We start from the raw sequence: 20,477 nt of genomic DNA, 5'->3' as shown, positions 1-20,477 counted from the left end.
ATTCAACTTTTAAAATATAACCCTGGAGCTACTTGAAACTATAAAAGTCTCCTCAGTATCTGAGGCAAGTCAGAATTTCCACTGTTCAAGCTGGGCTTTTATGAAGAGCAGACTTTAGAAAAACCTGTAATCTGTCTAGGTAACAAAGGGCACTTGTTCTGCCTGGTGAGGTAAAACTTTGGGTTTCTGTAGCTACTGCAGCAGAAGTGGAGTTGAAACACACAAAAGCACCCTGACTGATACACACTTTGAATTTGGAACAGCAACTGGCAAAGCAACATGCTTGTCATGGAAATGTTGCACACTCTGCACCTAGCCAGCCGTGTTTGCAGGGCTCAGAGGGACTGGTGGCTGAACTGAGCAGCCCAGGCTCCGGCTTCTGCCTAACCCTGCATCCATCAGCAGGCCATCTGCATAAAACAACTGCTCCTAAACTCAGCCCCAGAATGCAAGAATTCAGTCCTGTCATAATGTGTGTCCACACGAGACACTCCAAGATATGAAATCCCTATGGGCAGGGGAGAAGGCACTGACAGAATCACACACATGGATCTAAACAAACCCTCTGCAGAAAGCTGCCAAAGCCCAGCAAAGGCAGCACTCGAGCTCAGTTGCTGGCTCTGGCACAGGTCAGTGAAACACAAGAAAATTTGCAACATCAGGAATATTTGGGAGTTACAGCAGGACATATTGCCTATTAAATCCAATGTTCAAGGTTTCCAAAAAATGAGCTAAAAATGCGTGCAGTGTTTCATGTAAAGGCGAGGGATGTGAAACATATATGTTGTCTTCTGAAATATCAAAGGCTAAAAGTTCTTTCAATTATAAGGGAAAAAAAATGAAATAATAATAGGAACACCAGCATGAGAGTGTTATCTAGTCCAAAATCTTTGACTGGAAATATGCACTAGCTTCACATGGATAAAAAAAATAAAAAAAGTAGAAAAAAAAAAAAGAAAATAAGAGAGAGTCACAAGAGAGTCAAAGAAGAATGGCATTTTGAATCACTTTTCAAAAACATGTTTAATAAAACCTCCATGAACTGTGGTCAAAGCTACAAGAAAAATAACTGGTAATAATCGTTGCTGGGAAATTAAAGTAGAAAAGGACCTTTGTTCAAGTAGAATAAATGAAACCACTGGTATTTATCATGTTTCCAGAGAGATTGTTTTCAAACTCCTGACTTGTTCCCATATTTCATTCTTTGTTCTTGGTGGTGGATGTCCTGGGGCAAAGTTAAGTACATGATCATGCTGCTGCCCAGGTACAGTAATGCAGCTCTATCTGTGCCCTCTTACAGGTAACCCCAGCCCAGCTCTGCCCAGGCACAGCTCAGCTGGTGCCCAGCAGTGCCCACGCAGGAGAGCAGGACAGCCCCAGGCAGGGCTCAGGTTTTGCCAGGTGTGCCCACAGGGTGGGCAGCTGGGGCAGGGCTGGGCACAGCCTGCCTGGCTCTGCACTGGGGGGCTGTGACCCAGGACAACCCCAGGCAGCAGCTCACCCAGGCAGTGAGCACACAGCACTGGGGCACAGCCCTTTCAGGCTGCATGGACACACCACTAACCCCACATCCCTGGCACAAATCTCAGTCCTGCTACTGGGTACCTTCCCCTGAGCTTCACTCACTGACATGAGCAACCCCTTGTGGGTGCTGACAGTGCTGCCTGACATCCAGCACAATGCCTTGCTCACCTCTGGGATGCCAAAGGCAAATCCAGGAGCCCTCCTGCCTTTGATGAGATCTCCCTGAGCTACACCATTTTGGCCTTTGGTTCTTCTGCTTCCCACATGCACCCTGATGGTCTGGCTCTCACACGCTATGAGAGAAGCAGCTTGAGAGAGCTGTAGACATAGATTTTACAACAGGTGACATTTTGTCTCCTAGCAAACTAGTTCATGACTACCCCAGAGCTGAGATCAATTGTTAATTGATTATTTTTTAAATGACCACTTGGGAAGAGCATTAGCTTCTCCACTGCAGAAGGCAAAGTTGCCAGTCTTAGATAAATGGAAAGACCATGAAAAAATAAATACCATGCACATAATATTATTTTAAAGCTTTCCATATTTAAGATATTCATTAAGGATAAATTCTTTGCTTTTTTTGAGGTGCTTGTTCACTCCCCTACTAACATTTGGCTTTCTTCAGCTATCATAAAGAGTATAGACCACTAGGAAGTTTGGAAGGCTTTCTTGTGTACTGTACTTTAAAACTCCATCATATTCTAAGGGACACACATGGTTGCAGAAAATCCCAAGCTCATTCTCAGCCTTGCTATGCTGCTCCTGAACCAAACATGCAAAGTGCCTGTGTTCAATGTAACAACTGTCCAGCTGTGTAGAATGATCTGAACACAGAGATCAATGTGAAACTACTGCTTATAGCAGGTATGGTCTTCCCAGTCTAATGCAGAGCATCATAACCCAGAACAGTCTCAAACCATGGACAAAACCCATCATCTATCCCAGCCTGTTAGGCAGCACCAGCACCAGCTGGTGGGGTCAGCTAAAGAGAGTGACACACTCCATGCAGGGAGCACGCAGGACATGGGCAGGAGAGCACATGCAGTGTGAGGAGGAAAACTCACCCTCTGAGGTGTCCTAACAGCCCACTTTTCACTGCCTGTCTGTGCTCTGCTTGCCAACATGGGTGGGAGCTGTTAGACACACTGTAAAGGTTCATTTGGAAACACCTGGAGACCACTAACTCATTACACACAGGCCATGGGCAACCGTTGGATGGCAACAGTCTTTCATCACTACTGACCTGGCTGCACTTGAAACAGCAGCTCCAGAAGTAAAAGCTTCTGATCCAAATACCAACCCCCCTCAACTGGAACAGCTAATGTTAAGAAACACTTGTACAATTTTATATTTTTTTAATTTTTTTTTTAAAGGGCCTCATGCCGTAAGATTTTCCTCCCACTCATGGCAAGCAGCCTACCTGCTTCTTATAATTTCCTGGATCTGTGCACAACCACAGGAAAACTTCTGCTAATCCTACCAGTCTCATGTTCTTTGGTGACTTTTATTCTAACTGCCAAACTAAGCAGTTTTCTCTTGGCACTCTCCCCTGCTCCTTCCTCCCCACACCCCACGTCCCCCGCTGCTCCTTCCAGCCCACAGTAACCAGCTTATCAGCTGCCAGCCCCAGCAGGACCTGTCACACACTCTGCCTGCTGCCAGTGGGTCACCCTGTGGCCAAAGACCTTTTTCAGAGTTGTTCCATGTCATATTGAGTAGTAGGAAAGGATACAGCAGAAACCTCTCGGGAGCTGAAAAAAGTACAGCCAGTGAGCAAGTGATCAGCAGTCTGAGGTGATCACATAGCATATGCTCATGCGGAGCAAATCTATGGTAAGTGCATAGGATTAGCAACAAGTCATTAAAATGCAGAGTTCCCATATAACATCCCAGAAGGCTGACCACAAGAGCACTTTTAAGGTAGAATTATTAACACTCTATGTGCAGTGTCAGGTATAAACAGGTATTCTCTTTACGAACCTGAGAGAGAAGGGAAAATCATTTTCTGCAAAGAACCAAGCTGGCATCAATAGTACCATACAGGTAATAACAGTGGTGCCAACATAAAGAAAATTTGCCTGTGTGCAAGATACAACCTATGCCTTTTCTATAAATACACAGGAATTTCATGTGTTTAAAATACAGAAATTATTTAAGCTTTAGAAAATTAATAACTGTTATAACTGAATTAACTAGGGAGAGGAATGTAATTTGTAATTACTGCCTTTTATTACCTATTCACAGCTCAGCTTAGAACAATACATTAATTTATTAGAGTTAAGAAATTAACAAAGTGTAGTAAAAAGTGTCCCCAGGCAAGTAGACAGTTGGCTAAAACTAGATAAAATGCTTGTTCAAGTTTTCCTTTGCTGACAAGTTTATAAACAATTTGGGCCCAAGTATGATGCCTTATCACCCTTCCTCTGAGCTGACAACCCAACAAACACTCTTCCAATTACTAATTTTACAGAAAACTCCAGTAACTAAAGTCTTCACTGAGTCTTCCCTGAATGGAGACACAGAGGAAAGGGAGTAAGCTCACACAGGTGAGGTGCACTGGGGAAGGATGCTCCCCTGCTGCTGCAGCCCCAGCAAAGGGAAGCCCCCCTGGAAGCCGTGTTCCCATCACTGGGATGTCTGGGATCAGTGGGGAGGGGGAAGCATATGCAGCTGGGGGCTCCAGGCAGCCTGTCAGAGCTGGTCATAAGATCAGCAGCTCTAAACCACCAGGTCATTCTTTGTTATTGGTTCCTTGTTAGCTTATCAATTCTTATTAAAGTCATAAATAACAACACAGCTCTTCATGCTAACCACACCTCAGCTCCCACTTGACCACAGATTCCCTGGATGCTGGGGAGAAAGATGTGAAGGACAGACTGCATACACTAATAAGTTGAAAAACATATAACAATGTTTAGAATATAAAAATTTACTTTTCTGCTTCACTGAATACAGAATGCTTTAATTGCAGATCTAAAAATTCGATAATGGCTTGTAAATATGTGAAAAGTCCAACAAGAAGCTCTTTTACAGATCTGCTAGATTTTTCATCAGCAACTACATGGGTTTTGAACTCTGCTGGAGGGCATTCTAATATTAATGGGCAAGAAGATGACCTGAATAATTTGTACTTTTTGGTACAGGGAACCAGAACAGGGAACATCTTACATCCAGGGATTTAAATACATCCATCTTGGGAAACATATAAAAAATTGGGTTTGTTGATTGAGGCCAAGCTTTGTCACTGCTTTCAGAAGGGCTTTGGATATCATGTTCAGATAAGGCACCAGGAAGGCTTGGATCTTCTCCAGTCTTCTGTTGAGAGAATAATAATTAAGACATCACCCTCGGATGACAAATGAAACAGGGAACAGATTGCTATCAGTGTAAGAGGCAGCTCCTCTGACAGCTACAGGACTAGATTGATCTTGAGAGATGCAAGGTTTCTGATTAATAGAAATACACAGGCCATACTTTTCAAGAGAGCAGTGACATGAGAGCTCACATTATTGCATAGATAATTGGGACAATAGGTCAGGTATCAAGGTGAAGCTCAAGACATCACTGTGAACTCCAAAAGGCAGCTGTATCCCATGGGGCTCCAAGAGCTCGTACTGGGACAAGGAAAAAATCACCCCTTTATACAAACAGTCTGCATCAGAGGACTGCATCAGCTCCTTCCTTAGCTGAACTTTCTGAAAAGTTCTTAAATATTCAAGTGATAAGATGGAGAAACCCCAATTCATTTCAGAAAGACATGGAGCGGTCAAGGTAAGAAAGCTCTCCTGGTCTACAGGTTTTAGCTGCAAACATTTCTGAAATGGTCCAGGGAAAGGAGGTGAAAAAAGTTCTGGAAAACAAGAGCAGGACTCTCGAACAATTCATTAGCAGCTTACTTATGTGTAGAAGAGTTGAGGGAGAACTGGGATGTCGTTATTGAGCATACAAATAGCAGATCTGTCTTTCTGAGTCCCCTGCTTGTCCCCATGGCTGAAGAGTGACTTGCTGTTTCATCCTGCACTCAATTCCTGCCTGCCATTTCATCTCCTAATGTCTCTGCTAGTTTTTGTGACTTCTTCCAGAGCTGCCCTCAGCCATTCAGTTCTGGTAACCAAGAATTCTAACTAGGGACAAGGAACAGAAAATGGGAGCTCTTTTACCCTACATGTGAAGCACATCCTTCCTTCCTGTACAGAAACTGGGGGACAAGGAAGTTCAAGCACGAGACATTCCTACACAGCCACAGAAGATTGCACAAGTACTCCAAGTCTGGCAAGTGGAAGGCTCTGAAACACACTGGGAAATCACCTGGAATGCAAAATGCAAAAACAAATCCACTACAGCACCTATATCCAGCATACCCAATTGTTGTGTTATTACTGAAAGAGAAAGAAGGAAAACAGAGTAAGAGTAATATGAGACTAAGGTTTCCATTGGTGTCTCTTATCTAAGGAATCAGTCTCTCAACTGACCACATAAGAGAAAATCCAAAAATTTCAATTTAGCAACTTGCCCAGCAGCAAAATCAAAGGCAGGTGGTGGATATAATAGGCAGTGCTGGTCAAACCATTTCTTTCTGCACAGCACTCAATAAACAGAGTTGCCGCTATTGAGTTCTAACCTCTTGTCATGCAGCAACATTGAGTCAACAATCCGCTCTCATGGCTTAATGCTTTTGATGTTTACTTTGTTCTTTGTATAGTTCAAAAGAAAGCACTAATGCACCAGTCCTCTTACCAAATACAATCTTAATCCCAGAATCCCGAGCCTTTTGCTGTTGGCCAGTTAAGTCTGTTAAGACGAAAGGATTTGATCAAGCTTTACATAACAACACAGAAGTTAAATCCAGCAAAGAGAGTTCTTTTTATCTGTAGTGCTCAGACAGCTAAGAGGGGAAAAAAAAAGAGAGGGAAGGAAAAAAAAAGGTAATGAACTTGGCTATGTAAAACAAAATAAGGAATTCAATTATTTCTCTTATTGGCACTTTGTCTTTTCAGTGAGACTCTTCTAAAGAACTCAGATATATTCTCCAAGAGAGTTCCTGAGAGAGAAGGCTCTAATATTCCCCTGACCAGAACTGTGGCACTGGAACTGTGTTTGCTGTGCCTTTTTTGCAAATCTGAGAAATGTCTGTGTTCACTGATGCACAGTAGTTGGTAGAGCATGGTATTTGCCATTCATGTCCTGTCTGAACTTAGTCTAACCAACGATTTTCTGGGTTACAGTTCCCTGTCTCTGAAGCTGCTGGTAATTTTGATACTATCTTATGACACATGAGCGTATAGTCATGCAGCACTTGTGTTATACCAGTACACATGTAAAGATCACAAGGCAGCAAAAAATAAAACAACTATTTTAGATGGAAAGATCAATCTGTGTTCTAGAACATTAATTACATTTTCCCATGGAAACATTTCTATGCAGAGAAGAGGTATGAGAGTTGCCATCTTGTACCCAAGAATTCAAGCTGTGCCTTATCAAGGATCTCAAATCACGTTTCAGCTTTACTTTATCTAATATCACAATTTTGTGCTAGTACTAACTAGCACAATGATTAAAGTATGATGCAAGTAAAAAGATACACAAAAAGGATGCTTTAACACAATGATTGTTGTCTTGTTTGATAATTATAAGATTTTCAATATCTGAATGAAATAGGAAGTGGTTAACACTGTCCCCAGCATGGAAAGCACAGCCTGGAGATCTGAGAGCAGAAGGGATGAGGAGCAGGCTTTGACAACCTGCATGCATTTGCCTGAGCAAATGCCATCTTCCTCCCAGCTGGAAAGATGCCACAGAACAGCTCTTCCATGGTGACAGCACACAAAGGATCGACCACTGCTGGTATCTAAATCTGGTCTTCACTACTCAGCTAGCTCATATCAAACGAGACTCATCAGAAGCAATAATGTGAAACTGCTGAAAGACTGAAATTACAGTTACCTAGAAGGCTTTACACTCTAATAAAAAGAATCTTGTTGCTGACTAGTTTGAAAATATTATATATTGAACATTATATTTGCTATGCAAGATAATGCTGCACAACAAAGAAAGAAATAATTAAAGGCAAGGAAAGATAGAATGAGACAAAGAAAATGAAATTATTCACCTTGCTGACATTTAATATCCTGTCTCCTGTTTAGTATCCTGTTTCTCCTATAATTCTAAAATTAAAATCCTACCCTATGTCCTGCTAAGGGGAGATTGGAAAACTGTGGTGAAGTTAAATGCAAAATCACTCAACAAACACTGACTCCATCATGGCAAGTATAGTTTGCCTTTGTGATTAACAGTAGCCTACAAGCACTATGGCACATGCAAGTCATGCAGTCTTTGTAAACTAGAGAGATGAGAGAAACTTGGAATCCAAGAATCATGGTATATTAACACATTGCACTGGTAAGGAACTGGAAGGCAGACATTCTTAATGGAGAATCTTTCATGTTCTGTTTATACAAAAGTTTCTAATACCAGAAACAAATGACTGGATTATAAAAGTATAGAAATTTCCAGATTAAGCTTGACATGGTCCATTGCTCTAAATAAACTGGGCACATTGCTTCCACTAGTGTATAATATAAATCCAGCACACAGCCCATCCAACTGCTTGTTATAATAGAGAGTTTCTGAAATCTCATTTCCATGAAAGGAATGAGCAACAAATTAATCTCCTCCATTCATGAACCCCCACTTTTCCCTGGAGCTCAAGGTACCACAGATGTGTTCTCTGGCAGAATACAGCATCCATACTCACAGGCACCAAAGGTCCTTCCCACCACAACCATGATTCCATCTCATCTGCCTGATCACAGAGGAGGAGATGAGATGGAAAGAGAAACTGTCTGAGGCAATAATGATTCCATTCATATTCAGGAAAAATGTGTTGAGTAACAGTCTCGAGTCCCTGTTAGAAATGAACGTGGGAGTTTCTAAGGCTGGAGTGCATGTCCCACACAACCCAGTGCTAACAGTTTTACTCATTTGCCACATCTGCCAGGGACAGTGACATGCACCACTCCTACAAGTACCTGGAGAAAATGGTGAGACCCTGAATTAAAACACTTGGTCCTTGTGATTCAGCTGGGTGACTTTCCAATACAAATAGTAGCAGATACAGAAGTAATACCCTATTTCCATCTTAACAGTCTTTTCAGGCAAATGACACATCAGTAGATCAAGAACTTCACTCTAAATACATGCATTCTCACAGTCATTTATTCACTAACTTACTCCAACACCCCTTTATATTAACCAAAAAATTTTGTTTTTTAAATACCTTCTAGATGAAAGTGTTCATCACCAATAGTGTCTCTGTAGCCTTCCCCAGATAAATCCTGTTTAAAACAAAACAAAACAAATTAACTACAAATATACTACAAAGAAGGTGTTGAAGTACTAACAATTTGTATTTAATATTGCAAGAATTAATTTATAACATGAATGAGAACACAGAAACTGTTTTCCAGGAAAGAAGTCAATCACCTTGTTAGTTGTAGTCAATGCATTTGGTGCTATTTTACAGGACTCTGGACATACTTCTGGACAAAAATTAAGTGAAGATGAATTGACTAAATAGGAGAAAGAAAAAAAAGGACCATATTTAAATAATTATATAAAGTAATATATAGCATTTCAATGTTCTTTCAATCAAGATTAAAAAAACTCCAAATGGAAATGATAAAGGAGAAATAAGCCCTTCGCTACCCACAGAGGAATGTTATCACTTGGTTTCACCAACAAACAGAAAACTTCCATATGCCAGAGGTCACCCAAGAAAAGCAGATACAGATTCTGACAAGCTGCCTGAGCCTTCAGTTCTGAAAGTAATGAAATTCTGTCAGCCCCAGTGTGTCTAGAACAATACAGAAGCAGATGCCATAGATAGGCAGATGAACTTATCTCAGACCCAAAACCCACTTCTGCAGTGGTGCTGAAGTAGTTATAAAGGGCATCAGTGGATTTGGATCTAATCCCAGTTACAAAGACTCTGAAGAGCATTGTTACTCTCTTATTAACAAACCCTCCAGCCCCATCACCCCACCCCAGCTCAGCCATAAGCAATGGCACCTATCCTCATGTCCTGACTGCTCTCAGCCATTCCAAAGCCTTGGCAGCACCACAGGCTCACTGACCTTACACTGAAGTCCAGCTCCCTGGATTCTGCCCCAAACACTCTCTGCCTCTGACCAAGTTATGGTGACAAAGAAGGATATGGGCCTAAAACACTGGTGTGCTGCACTCACAGCCATTCCAGATGCATCTGCAAAAACATCTCCTCAGCATCAACCTGAGGGCTGGAAGTTGACCTTGGAGAGCTTTTAGTGCAAGATAAGGATAAGGGAGTAACCTGTGAAAATTAATGTCTGGTTGTATTCATTAGCTTTATTGTTAAGGAATTTGATTCTGATAAAGGCAGTTCACCACTTTTTCTTGAAAAAAGCTGGCAGAGTTCTTTACCTTCCACATGCCCAAATGTTATTCTTTGAGATTAGTTATAACAGAGTAACTAAGCCACAAAAGCATATCTTAGGAATTCTTCAGTATCAATTTCTGCAACAGCATGTTAAAAATTACATTTCACTAACAATACTGGATACCTAGCCCAGAAACCCTGAAAATACTGCCTTTTCACAATCACATCCCCTGAAGTAAAGTTAGACCTTGAAGGACAAATGTCTGAGAAATGCTGGTAAACTGGCCTGGAATACTGGGATACAGCACAGCACAATGCTCTATAAAAGCTGACATTCTGGATTTATCTTTCCAGGTAGAAAACCACAAAAAACTACTTTTTCTCCAAGAAAACTCTCTTTTTCTGGGCATGTGCTGTTTAATATCAATCATTGCCTTAAAAATTATGGAAGGAACAAACAGCGAATGAAAAGAAGACACAAAGTGATGGCATGATGCACCAAATTCCTCCATGTCACAATTTTCCATGAAGCTGTGAGAACATACCTCCCATAGGTAATGACATATAGAAGTGACTCTGCTCTCCCACAATGTTAAATATTGAATAACTCTTTCATTTGGGGTTTTGTGTTGGAGTTCCCATACTCCTTGGAAAAAAAAATATCTTCTGTTAACCTGACCATCAAATAGGCAATGGGTAGGTAGTTGAGGTGTATCTCTGAGAATACTATCTGGATGGAAGCTTTAACTTCCTAAAATTTTAGCTAAGCAAACATTGCATCTGGGTATCAAACACTGCCTGTTAAAATTATGTCATTAATCTCATGCTCTACAAAACTCACAAGTCATTAATTGTTGTGATTTTTCATATGTCAAAAGACATCACTTAAAAATAAGCATACATTTGTTGATGAAAAATGCACTATCAAGTAACTCAAAGAAAACAGTGGAAGACAGGGAGTGTAAAACAGCAGAGTGAAGCATTAATATTCATTACACTAGCTTCCTTATTTCCTCACTTTTAATCATTACATGGGTCTAAAGCAAATATGTTTTACATTCCAGTCTAGTTTCACTCCTTCTCTAGCTCCTAGTTATTTAAGTTAAAGTAGTAACTTAATGCAAGCAAATTTCCAGTAAGTGTTTCTGCCTTAAACCAAATTATTATAAATTAACACATTCTAAAAAGTGTTTTTCATGCTGTTGAACCATAATATAACTGTTAGACAGCACATAAATTGACAATCCATCCTGGAACTGATGAGAGTATCGTTTGAACATTTAGTGACACATTTAAGCAGACTTCCTCAGCTCCCACTCAAAGGGACTCCTCTGTGGAAGATTCTGACATGTATCATCTTTGATAGACAGACATGTATCTGAGAAGAGTGTGGGCAATTCTTAAGATTTTACAGGAAAAAAATGCAGGAATAAAAATATATACTGTCTCATTCATCTTATCATCGTTAACTTTTCTGTCAAAAAAACTGCAAGAGAGTTACCTGAATATTTTTAGCACCACCAAGATAGATGTTGCAATCTGGATAAACACCAGAATGCACCTGCCTGAGAAACGGTTTCTGGGCAGTGTATGTGAACTCACACAACAGAAAAGTATAAAAGTTGAGCAAGTATCAGAGAAAACAATTCTGCAGCTCATCCTGCATAATATTCTCCCAGTAACCCACACAAATTGGCTCAGAGTGGATAAAACAGTGCATCTACCCCCAGCAATCCAAATTCATTAAGTGAAAAGGGTCAATGGGTAAAACAGAACTCACAGCTCAAGAAACTCTAGTGGGAAGCAAACACTGCAGCCAGGTAAGAATATCTGACACTGGGGACAGTGTGTTCAAGCACAAAGAGGACGTGGGCTCGAGAGGATGAAAAATCCAGGAACAGCTCTGCATTCAGCCAGGCTCTGCCACAGGCAGGACCAGTGCCCAAGAGCAACAGCAACAACATTTGGGTCATAGGCAGCTGTATATCACTGTCCTGACACCAAGCTTTAAATCACAGCACTGCCTTTTCAAACTGCAGCACTGAGTCATGAAACAACCAAAACCAGATGTACCCTCTGAAATACTACACAAATGAGGTCAGCGAGCACTTGAAAGAATAAAGAAAAGAAACATTTACACAGAGGGATTATTCCAGCATGCCATTGCTATGGGTTGCTGAACAGGAACCCATCTAGAGTAAGTGTCTCTACCTCACCAGGAGTTTCCCAGATGAATAAGTTGGCCGCTGTTAGCTACCAACACAACTCGCAGTGAGTGACTAAGATTCAGGCTCAAACATGTGCTTCAAACCCAGAACAGCTGGCTGCCTGGCCTGGCTAGAAAGGACCCTGTGCCCCATGTACCCCACTCTGATAGGATTTAAGAGGGCAGGGGTGGAGACAAGAGTTAATTAGAGCAATTCCCTTAGAAATGTTGCTGAGTATATACATACATGAGGAGAGGAACAATCTTTAAAAGCTCCCACACCCCACTGTTTCTATTCAGTTGGGTGCAAGTCCAGCAATCATCACTCACTTCCCACCTTCACGGTGCAATCAGACATCGGTGAATTCTAACTCAATGGAAATTTTAATTTTTTTTAACCTCAATTTGAGCCCTAACTGCTGGGGGCAGTCTTCCTCCTGATACAAGTCTCTGGAGACAAAGGCCAGGCACTCACTCACGACTTCCAGCTATTGACTTCCTTCTTGCAGGCCACCTGAAAATGCTGCAATCCAAACACAAATTCTGCCTACATCACCTTTGCTCCCTTTCTGCTTCTGCCTTGAGGTTAAGCTCCTTGACTTCACCTTCCAGGCTCTGCACTGGTGTGTTTGCAGTCACATCCCCTAGTCCTGCCTCCGAGTCCCTACATCCACCAGCGCCCCAGCCTTGCTCTGCAGTGTCACCCCCTCTCTGTCCTGGCTCTGCCTTCCCACTCACGCCCACGACACCCAGCACATTTAAAGCACGAAGAGCCAGAGCTCCACTGCATCCAGAGCGTTTATTTCAGCAGTCTGTGCCTCACCTAACTCAGTGCTCAATACAGTTTTGCCCCAGTGATAAGTGCAGACAGATACATCCATACATATATTAGATATTTCAAAGGATAACCTTTGATTTAAGTGGGTTATCCTGATAACAAGCACATTTTCAAAGCCTGGGCCCCCTACTCCTTGTACTACATCTCAAGTCAATATTGAGTTAATTAACATTTTTCTAAAAGGTGTTGCTCTTCTCAAGTAGAAACAAGTTGCTTTACCTCTCTCCTTCTTCAAATATCTTGTTATAATACTTTGATTTAGCCTTAAGATACCAATTTTTCCACATTTTTGGTAGAAAATGTGCACATATTTCCTGTTTAATTAAGTTTTTGTCGAGGAATCATGTATACTTGGGTTTTTTTTGGTTTTTTTTTACAACACATGCAGAATGACAAATCAACCAAAAACCTTTCCTCCCTATTTTTAACCATCTGACTGAAACATGGGGTTTTCTCTCTTTATTCTCATATTGATGCAATAAAGTTTTGGAATGAGCAAAGTTGAAGAAATGCATTTCACAACAGGCCTGCAGGGAACAAGATATGTGGTAATTCAAATGTCTTGTGTGGATTTTAAATGGTTTTAAAGTCACTGCCAACAAGAATGCTGCATCACCTATACACAAACTTCAGTTCTTGATGTAGAAAAACCAATCCCAAGAAACAGAGGCTCAAGAGAATGAGGATGCCCTTTGGCCTTTCAACCAAACCACTGAGGGCCTGTCAGGTGCTAAGTGGCCATTCTGAATATTTCAGTCTCACTTGCAGGAAGCAAGTTTCCAAAATAAGTCTGATTTTCATACAGCAAGTCCTTAGCAGACTGTGAAAATGTGAAAACCTCATCTATTGAAGATGCTTCAGGAAACCCATTCAAATCCCAAAGCAGTCATTATTGTTTTACTTTATTTTTAGTCTTGTCCAGACTTAAAGAGAAAGAGGAAAAAGACTTTTGTAAAACAGTTAATGGAAGGAAGCTTGATCCCCTTTGGGTATCTGAAATTTCCCATGGACTAGGAACCCAGCCATGTGTAACATTGACCAGCTCAAGCCTAGGTTGCAGCACCAGGAAGCTTCCTGACACCTCAATAGTGCTGTTTCTTTTAGGCTAATGTAAGTGGAAGCAGATACTCAGTTATCCTGAGGTGGTCATCATTGTTTAAACACAGGTTTATAGCCAGGCTTAAAACTTAAAAATGAAATAAATAAGGAAATAAATAAACTGTTCATTGCCAGACATATGTGGAGAGGACATTGTGGCAGCCAGTAGCCTCCATGCACAGGCACCCGTGCAGTCCAACATGAAAGTAGCTATTGATGCACACAATTTTGAGCAATCACTACTTAGAGGTAAAAGAGAAGAATGTGCTTTGGGCATGCATCTGGCTCTCTCAGCACTTGGAAATGAAGACTTCATTGTAATATTCTCTTTCAAAAATGCTTGAAGATCCCCCTCATAAGCTTTTTCAAATAAACCATACACTCCTGGTATTACAGTATTCTATTTAGGACAAGAGCTTCCTTTCCTTCTCTGTTCATAAGTAATCTATAAACTCAGGGCCTTACACAGATAAAAGTATATATGCCAAACCTCACTATAATGAAAATTGAAAGCAGGTGAATACATGTAAGAATTAAACATATGCCATACAGAAAAACACTATAGAGCAATACACATTTATGCCTTGTTTTAAGCCTAATATTATTCTTCTACAGCATATTTCTCTTTCCCTTCTGCAATCATGAGGTCTTACTTTTTTGAAGTTTGCCATTCTGGATAATTTAATAATAAAGATAATTAACTAGGATGCAACATTCTGTAGAGAATGCATAAACCAGCTCACACTTGAAAAAGTCAAGTTGACATTGATTTTTAGACCCACATTGAAATACACACTGCAACTGCAATAGTGTAGATTTTTCAGCAGAAGAAACAAGCTCAACTTCTGTAGTGTTTTCTTTCTCTGAAATAAGAACCTGTCCTCTGTCATTACAGAAGAGTTTTTCTTCCTCCACCATGCATTGAAGCTTCTCACAGATAAAATTTCTTCATCATATAATCACAGCAGGTAGAGTTCTTAAGAAAACAGACTTTTTCTCTAAGATCCATGACATGATCTTGGATGGGTTTAACTGCTGTGGCTTAGGATTTTGCTGCCTTTATCTGCCTTGTTGGCCTCTGTGCCCAAAGTTATGATCTTCCTAACAGAGAGAGCAGGACACAATGGGTTTTATACCACAGATACCAAAATTCACCCCTTGGTACATTAGCATAAAGATCACACTAATCTACCAGCTCCAAAAATAAAATCATGAAACACAAATGCCTTCAGTATGGCTGCCTCTGTTCTCTGGAAGCAGTAATTCCCAGCCATGAAAACATGGCAACACTCTCTGAAATCACACATCTGTATCCACCAATCTGACAGAATTGGCACTCCTGCAGTCTCATCTCACAGAAGTTACCTGCAGAGCAATTCCAGCTGCTGCTAAAACACTGAAATGATAAAGACAGGATGGCAAAAAAAAGCCCACTCTCAAACTCCAGTCACAAAGGATCATGCACTATTAAAGGCTTATGAGGCAGAAACCATCCCAAATACCTTTATACCCTCAAATGGGTACCAGAAGCAGTTCCTGTAAGACACACTTTTAAGGATAGCCCATTCATAGGATTATGAACATGAGCCTGTTGAGGAAGTGAACATGGACAGCAGATGGACACTTGCACAAAAGCCTCCATGGTGGACACCTGAATAAGAAAGGAAACATGGTACTTTTTGTTCCAGGTTGCTAGCAACATGCAGCTCTTTTGCTCAAAACAAACTTATGGACCATGCTTTCCAACAGGATGACACACAAATCCTTTCTTCATATTTCTAACCTATTTCTTTTCACCAGCCTGTAAAATCAGGTAGTGACAACAATGAAACACGCTCTTTGCAAGTGTCTTTGTCACCTCTGCTGTACTGGGCATATGAGCATCCTCTTTCAGTGGTCAGTCACTGCAACCTGCACACAACAAAGGGTACCTGCCTGCTCACTTAACTCATTAACTCATTTAACTATACATAAATATATAGAGAAAAAGAAAAGACCAGAAATAATAGCTTAAAATACTACGATTTTTTATCCAATGTATGTTAAAACCTGTAGATACTCAGAAGAATCAATTTAGGGTACATTTTTATTTAGATTATTCCAGATTCAATACAGAACATTACTATTTTTATGATGTTTTAATCCTGGATTTCATGGGTATTTATAAACCCTGGTTAGGTGTTTGCAAAGTGACATCTTCCATTAATACTATTATTGGAATTCTGTAACTATTAAGGCTTCTAATTTTTAAGGTGATAGGATAAAACACAGCTTTTCAAGGACTTCTGCCAGATAAGAGATCATATAATTGAGAGCAACTGTTGGAACAGATGTACAGAATCAGCAGTTACTTTCCTCCTGAAGGGTCCAGCCATCTTCAACTAAAAAAGATCATCAGTCTCTGAGATTAAATAGAGCTGAAACAAGAAATGACTGCTTTTTGCTATATTTAAATTCACTTTGAAGCTACTTCAGAAGAATAAATGAACTCACTTTACAGATTCAGCTATTTACCTTACTTTGTTCTAACTATCCTCTAATGTCCTTGCTGACTGGAAAATCAATTGTCCCATGTTCCCCAAAATCTTATCTTCAACATAGATTATACTGAGGAACATATCTACAGACATGAATGAAAGAGGACAAATCTTCATCTTCCTTCCAGCCTGGAGAAGCTCAACAATTTCTCTGAATTGCTTATTTTGGGCTTCTTCACCACAGCAGACAGATGGGCGTAGCTATGTAATAAATCTGATTTTCTGTTCAACTTCCTTTCATGATAGATTTGGTTACCAAGAAACTCTTCAACAGACAGGTTTAAGAGCACTGAGGTGATTGTATGCAGGCATGCACTGGGAAGCAAACTTGCAGAAAATGGCTACAGAGCTTGAGTACAGAATAACTTGCTCATTTGAGATGTGATCACCAACTTCAGTGGTCATTCCAGCTTTAACACACTGCATTCTGAACCTTCCTGTGTCTTCCTATATGGCTCAGGTTTTCATACAGCACAAGGGCTTAGAGCTCCCCCAGAATGATAATCAATGCTTCTCTATTATGTTTATGGCTCTAAGGCTTTTCCTGCTAATGGATGACGTATATTTATGCAGCTGGAGGAAACCTGGATTCAATAACTGCTCCACCACAGACTCACTGTGTGGTGTAGGGTAAATCACTTAAATCTCTCTGTGCCTTCATTTTTCAACTGTAAAGCGGAATTCTTGATGCCCACCTTTGCAAAGAGTTCTGAATCCTCAGGATGAAAACATTCCTCCTAAATAATATTACCTTGTTAGGAAGCACAGGTGTGTGACCCTGGACACATACGCTAATGTTGAGCCATAAATCTGTCAACAGGAGGTGCTGGCAAAACAGATGGTTCACATTCCTTTTTAAACCACCTCTTTGTCCCCAGAGCCCAGGTATGTCAACTAATCATTTTAGAACTGGTCAGGGTTTTAATGGGCCAGGAAGTCCCAGCAAAGCACAATGCCATCAACATTAACTCTAAAAACAGAGCCAACAGGAGGAAAAGACAGACATGGGGGTTTCTTTTCTTCTCTGCAGCCTGGCATATAGGGCAAGCACTGAGAGGCTCTGCAGAAAAAGATAAAATAAAAAGCAGAACCTATCTCCACACATTCCTGTAAGCAGCCCAGCATCAGTGACCATGCCTGACTGGTGACTGATGCTGAATATATGAAAACAGACACATGTTTTTTAATTACCAGCAATAAAACCCCACAGATGCACACCGTTTGAAAACCTGATTTAGATGAACAATTGCATGCTGATTCACAAGGATGTCAGGAGAATTACAAGCAAATAAAAAGTTCCCTTCCAGACATTTTCTTTCTAACTTGAGTTGCCTCTATTGTTAGAAAATCTGATTGCCTATCTCAATAGCTAAAAACAGCATATGGGATTTTCCTTGAAAATCATACTGTAGCAACAAGGGCTGTGGCAGGATCTGGACTGCAAGCTGGGCAGGTAGGTGACAGAGAGTGCTTGGGCTGGTGGGGCAGGGCAAGGCAGTGGGCAGGGAAGGGCATTAGGCAGGGCAGGGCAGTAGGCAGAGCAGGCAGAGCAGAGCAGGCAGGGCAGGCAACACAGGGCAGCACAGGGCAGGCAGAACAGAGCAGGCAGCACAGGGCAGCACAGGCAGCACAGGGCAGGGCAGAGCAGGGCAGCATAGGGCAGCACAGGGCAGCACAGGCAGCACAGGGCAGCACAGGAGAGGCAGCGCAGGGCAGGCAGCACAGGGCAGAGCAGATAGCACAGGGCAGGCAGTACAGGGCAGCACAGGGCAGGGAAGGCAGCACAGGGCAGAAGAGGCAGCACAGGGCAGAAGAGGCAGCACAGGGCAGCACAGGGCAGGGCAGGCAGCACAGGGCAGGGCAGGCAGCACAGGGCAGAGCAGGCAGCACAGGGCAGGGCAGGCAGCACAGGGCAGGGCAGGCAGCACAGGGCAGCACAGGGCAGGGCAGGCAGCACGGGGCAGGGCAGGCAGCACAGGGCAGGGAAGGCAGCACAGGGCAGGCAGCACAGGGCAGGCAGCACAGAGCAGCACAGGGCAGGGAAGGCAGCACAGGGCAGGGAAGGCAGCACAGGGCAGGGAAGGCAGCACAAGGCAGCACAGGGCAGCACAGGGCAGGGCAGGCAGCACAGGGCAGGGCAGGCAGCACAGGGCAGGGCAGGGAAGGCAGCACAGGGCAGCACAGGGCAGGGCAGGCAGCACAGGGCAGGGCAGGGCAGGGCAGGCAGCACAGGGCAGGGCAGGCAGCACAGCACAGGGCAGGCAGCACAGGGCAGGGCAGGCAGCACAGGGCAGCACAGGGCAGGGAAGGCAGCACAGGGCAGGGAAGGCAGCACAGGGCAGGGAAGGCAGCACAGGGCAGAAGAGGCAGCACAGGGCAGCACAGGGCAGCACAGGGCAGGGAAGGCAGCACAGGGCAGGGCAGGCAGCACAGGGCAGCCGTGCAGGCCCGTCTGCCACGCACATTCCCATAAATGGAATCGCAGGGCCAGCGGCCCACATCAAAGAATGGAGTTTAGCAGATTTCCCCTTCCCCTCCCCCTGAGTCTTTGAGACGGAGACTTCATACTCCAGAATTTAATATCTTTTTCCTCCCTCCCCCCATCAGCCCCTTTGTCTGTGTCTCTGTTCTCTAAGAGCTAACAGATGTTGATGCCATATAGTTTCAAAGAAAACTTTTGATGCCCACATAACTCATTACAACTAATATATTCCAAGAATGCTTGTAGCTCAGGAAACACTGGGGTGAAAAAACAGAGGAGAGGGGGCAAATGGCTACACTGAGTAAGCCTTGAGAGAAAATAAATAGTTCACTTCAAAGTCATCAGGGAATTCTTTAACAAGCTCTTTCTTCCGCAAAACACAGAACAAATTCAGCTGAGCCTAGAATTCCCAAAGGAAAAAAATAAACCCAAACCCCATACAAATGGCAAAGCAGGGGGAAGCATCTGAGAGGTCGCCTGGCTTGCCCAGCAACAAAGTGCAGCATTCTCAAGGTTCACTATTCCCAAGCAACCTGCAGTGTGCGAGGGCACAAAAGCACGGCTGAAAAGACAGAGACTGTCAACAATAACAACACAGCCCCAGAAAAAGCTAACCCTCTCCCTCTGCACAGAATGAATGCAGATGGCAACGAGATTGCTCAGTTCATGGAGCACTGTAAATCAGCCTTAAACACATGAGGAGGATGTGTCATGAATGTCACAACTGAAAACAAGAAACACCCCTCATTTAGCAAAAGCAGGTGATTGCATTTTCCAGGGCAGGCAGGTCCATGTTCTTAGCTGTTTTCTAGGATTACACCTAGGATACAACCCTCCATAAATTTTGCTAGCAGGTCTCCTCCTCTCCTCTGCTGCTTCAGCACACAGCTGCATCCTCCCCTCCGGTTGGTGAGAAGCCCCCCAGGAGTCACCAGGGGTTGGTAGGGAGAAGGGCTGACAAAGGGGGGAGGGCGAGAATGCGATTACATCAATTTCCACAGCAGGGGGATCAGATTGCATCATTGTACACAACTTGGGGCCCACTCTTTTATCCCTGATGCAGGCAAATTTCCCATTGAAATCAGTGGGAGACTCGTCTGTGCGAGGACTGCAGAATTGTGTGTTCTGTGATCACAGAATTAAAAAGCAGTAGGAAGCCACACCTGGCAGCACCTCTCTCAGTGGTTCTCTGCCCTCCATCGGGATGGATATCAAATCACAACAAACAAAAATATAACACCGATGTTAAATCCCTTCTCTCTTCATATACAAACTCCTGAAAATCCACCACTGCAGTTACTGTATAAAAGTCTGTATAAAGTTCCCACCACTGTACTGCAGATTTCACACAAAGCAAGTAACAATGAGAAAGAAAATAT

At 42.5% G+C, this 20,477-nt stretch overlaps 1 protein-coding gene across 2 annotated transcripts in view; it reads right to left on the bottom strand.

The window, feature by feature from the left end:
- NKD1 (NKD inhibitor of WNT signaling pathway 1) overlaps positions 1 to 20,477 on the bottom strand; it is a 107,228-nt gene that overhangs the window by 28,841 nt on the left and 57,910 nt on the right. For both annotated transcript variants that reach the window (XM_033069743.1, XM_033069742.2), the window contains exon 4: positions 8,801 to 8,858. In XM_033069743.1, coding sequence (XP_032925634.1) covers positions 8,801 to 8,858 — 58 coding nt within the window. The remainder of the gene's footprint in view (positions 1 to 8,800; positions 8,859 to 20,477) is intronic.

Source organism: Catharus ustulatus, chromosome 11, assembly GCF_009819885.2.
Source record: "Catharus ustulatus isolate bCatUst1 chromosome 11, bCatUst1.pri.v2, whole genome shotgun sequence".
NCBI classification, from domain to species: domain Eukaryota; kingdom Metazoa; phylum Chordata; class Aves; order Passeriformes; family Turdidae; genus Catharus; species Catharus ustulatus.
Note: the sequence above shows the minus strand (reverse complement) of the source record. Positions and strands in the feature narration are given on the sequence as shown.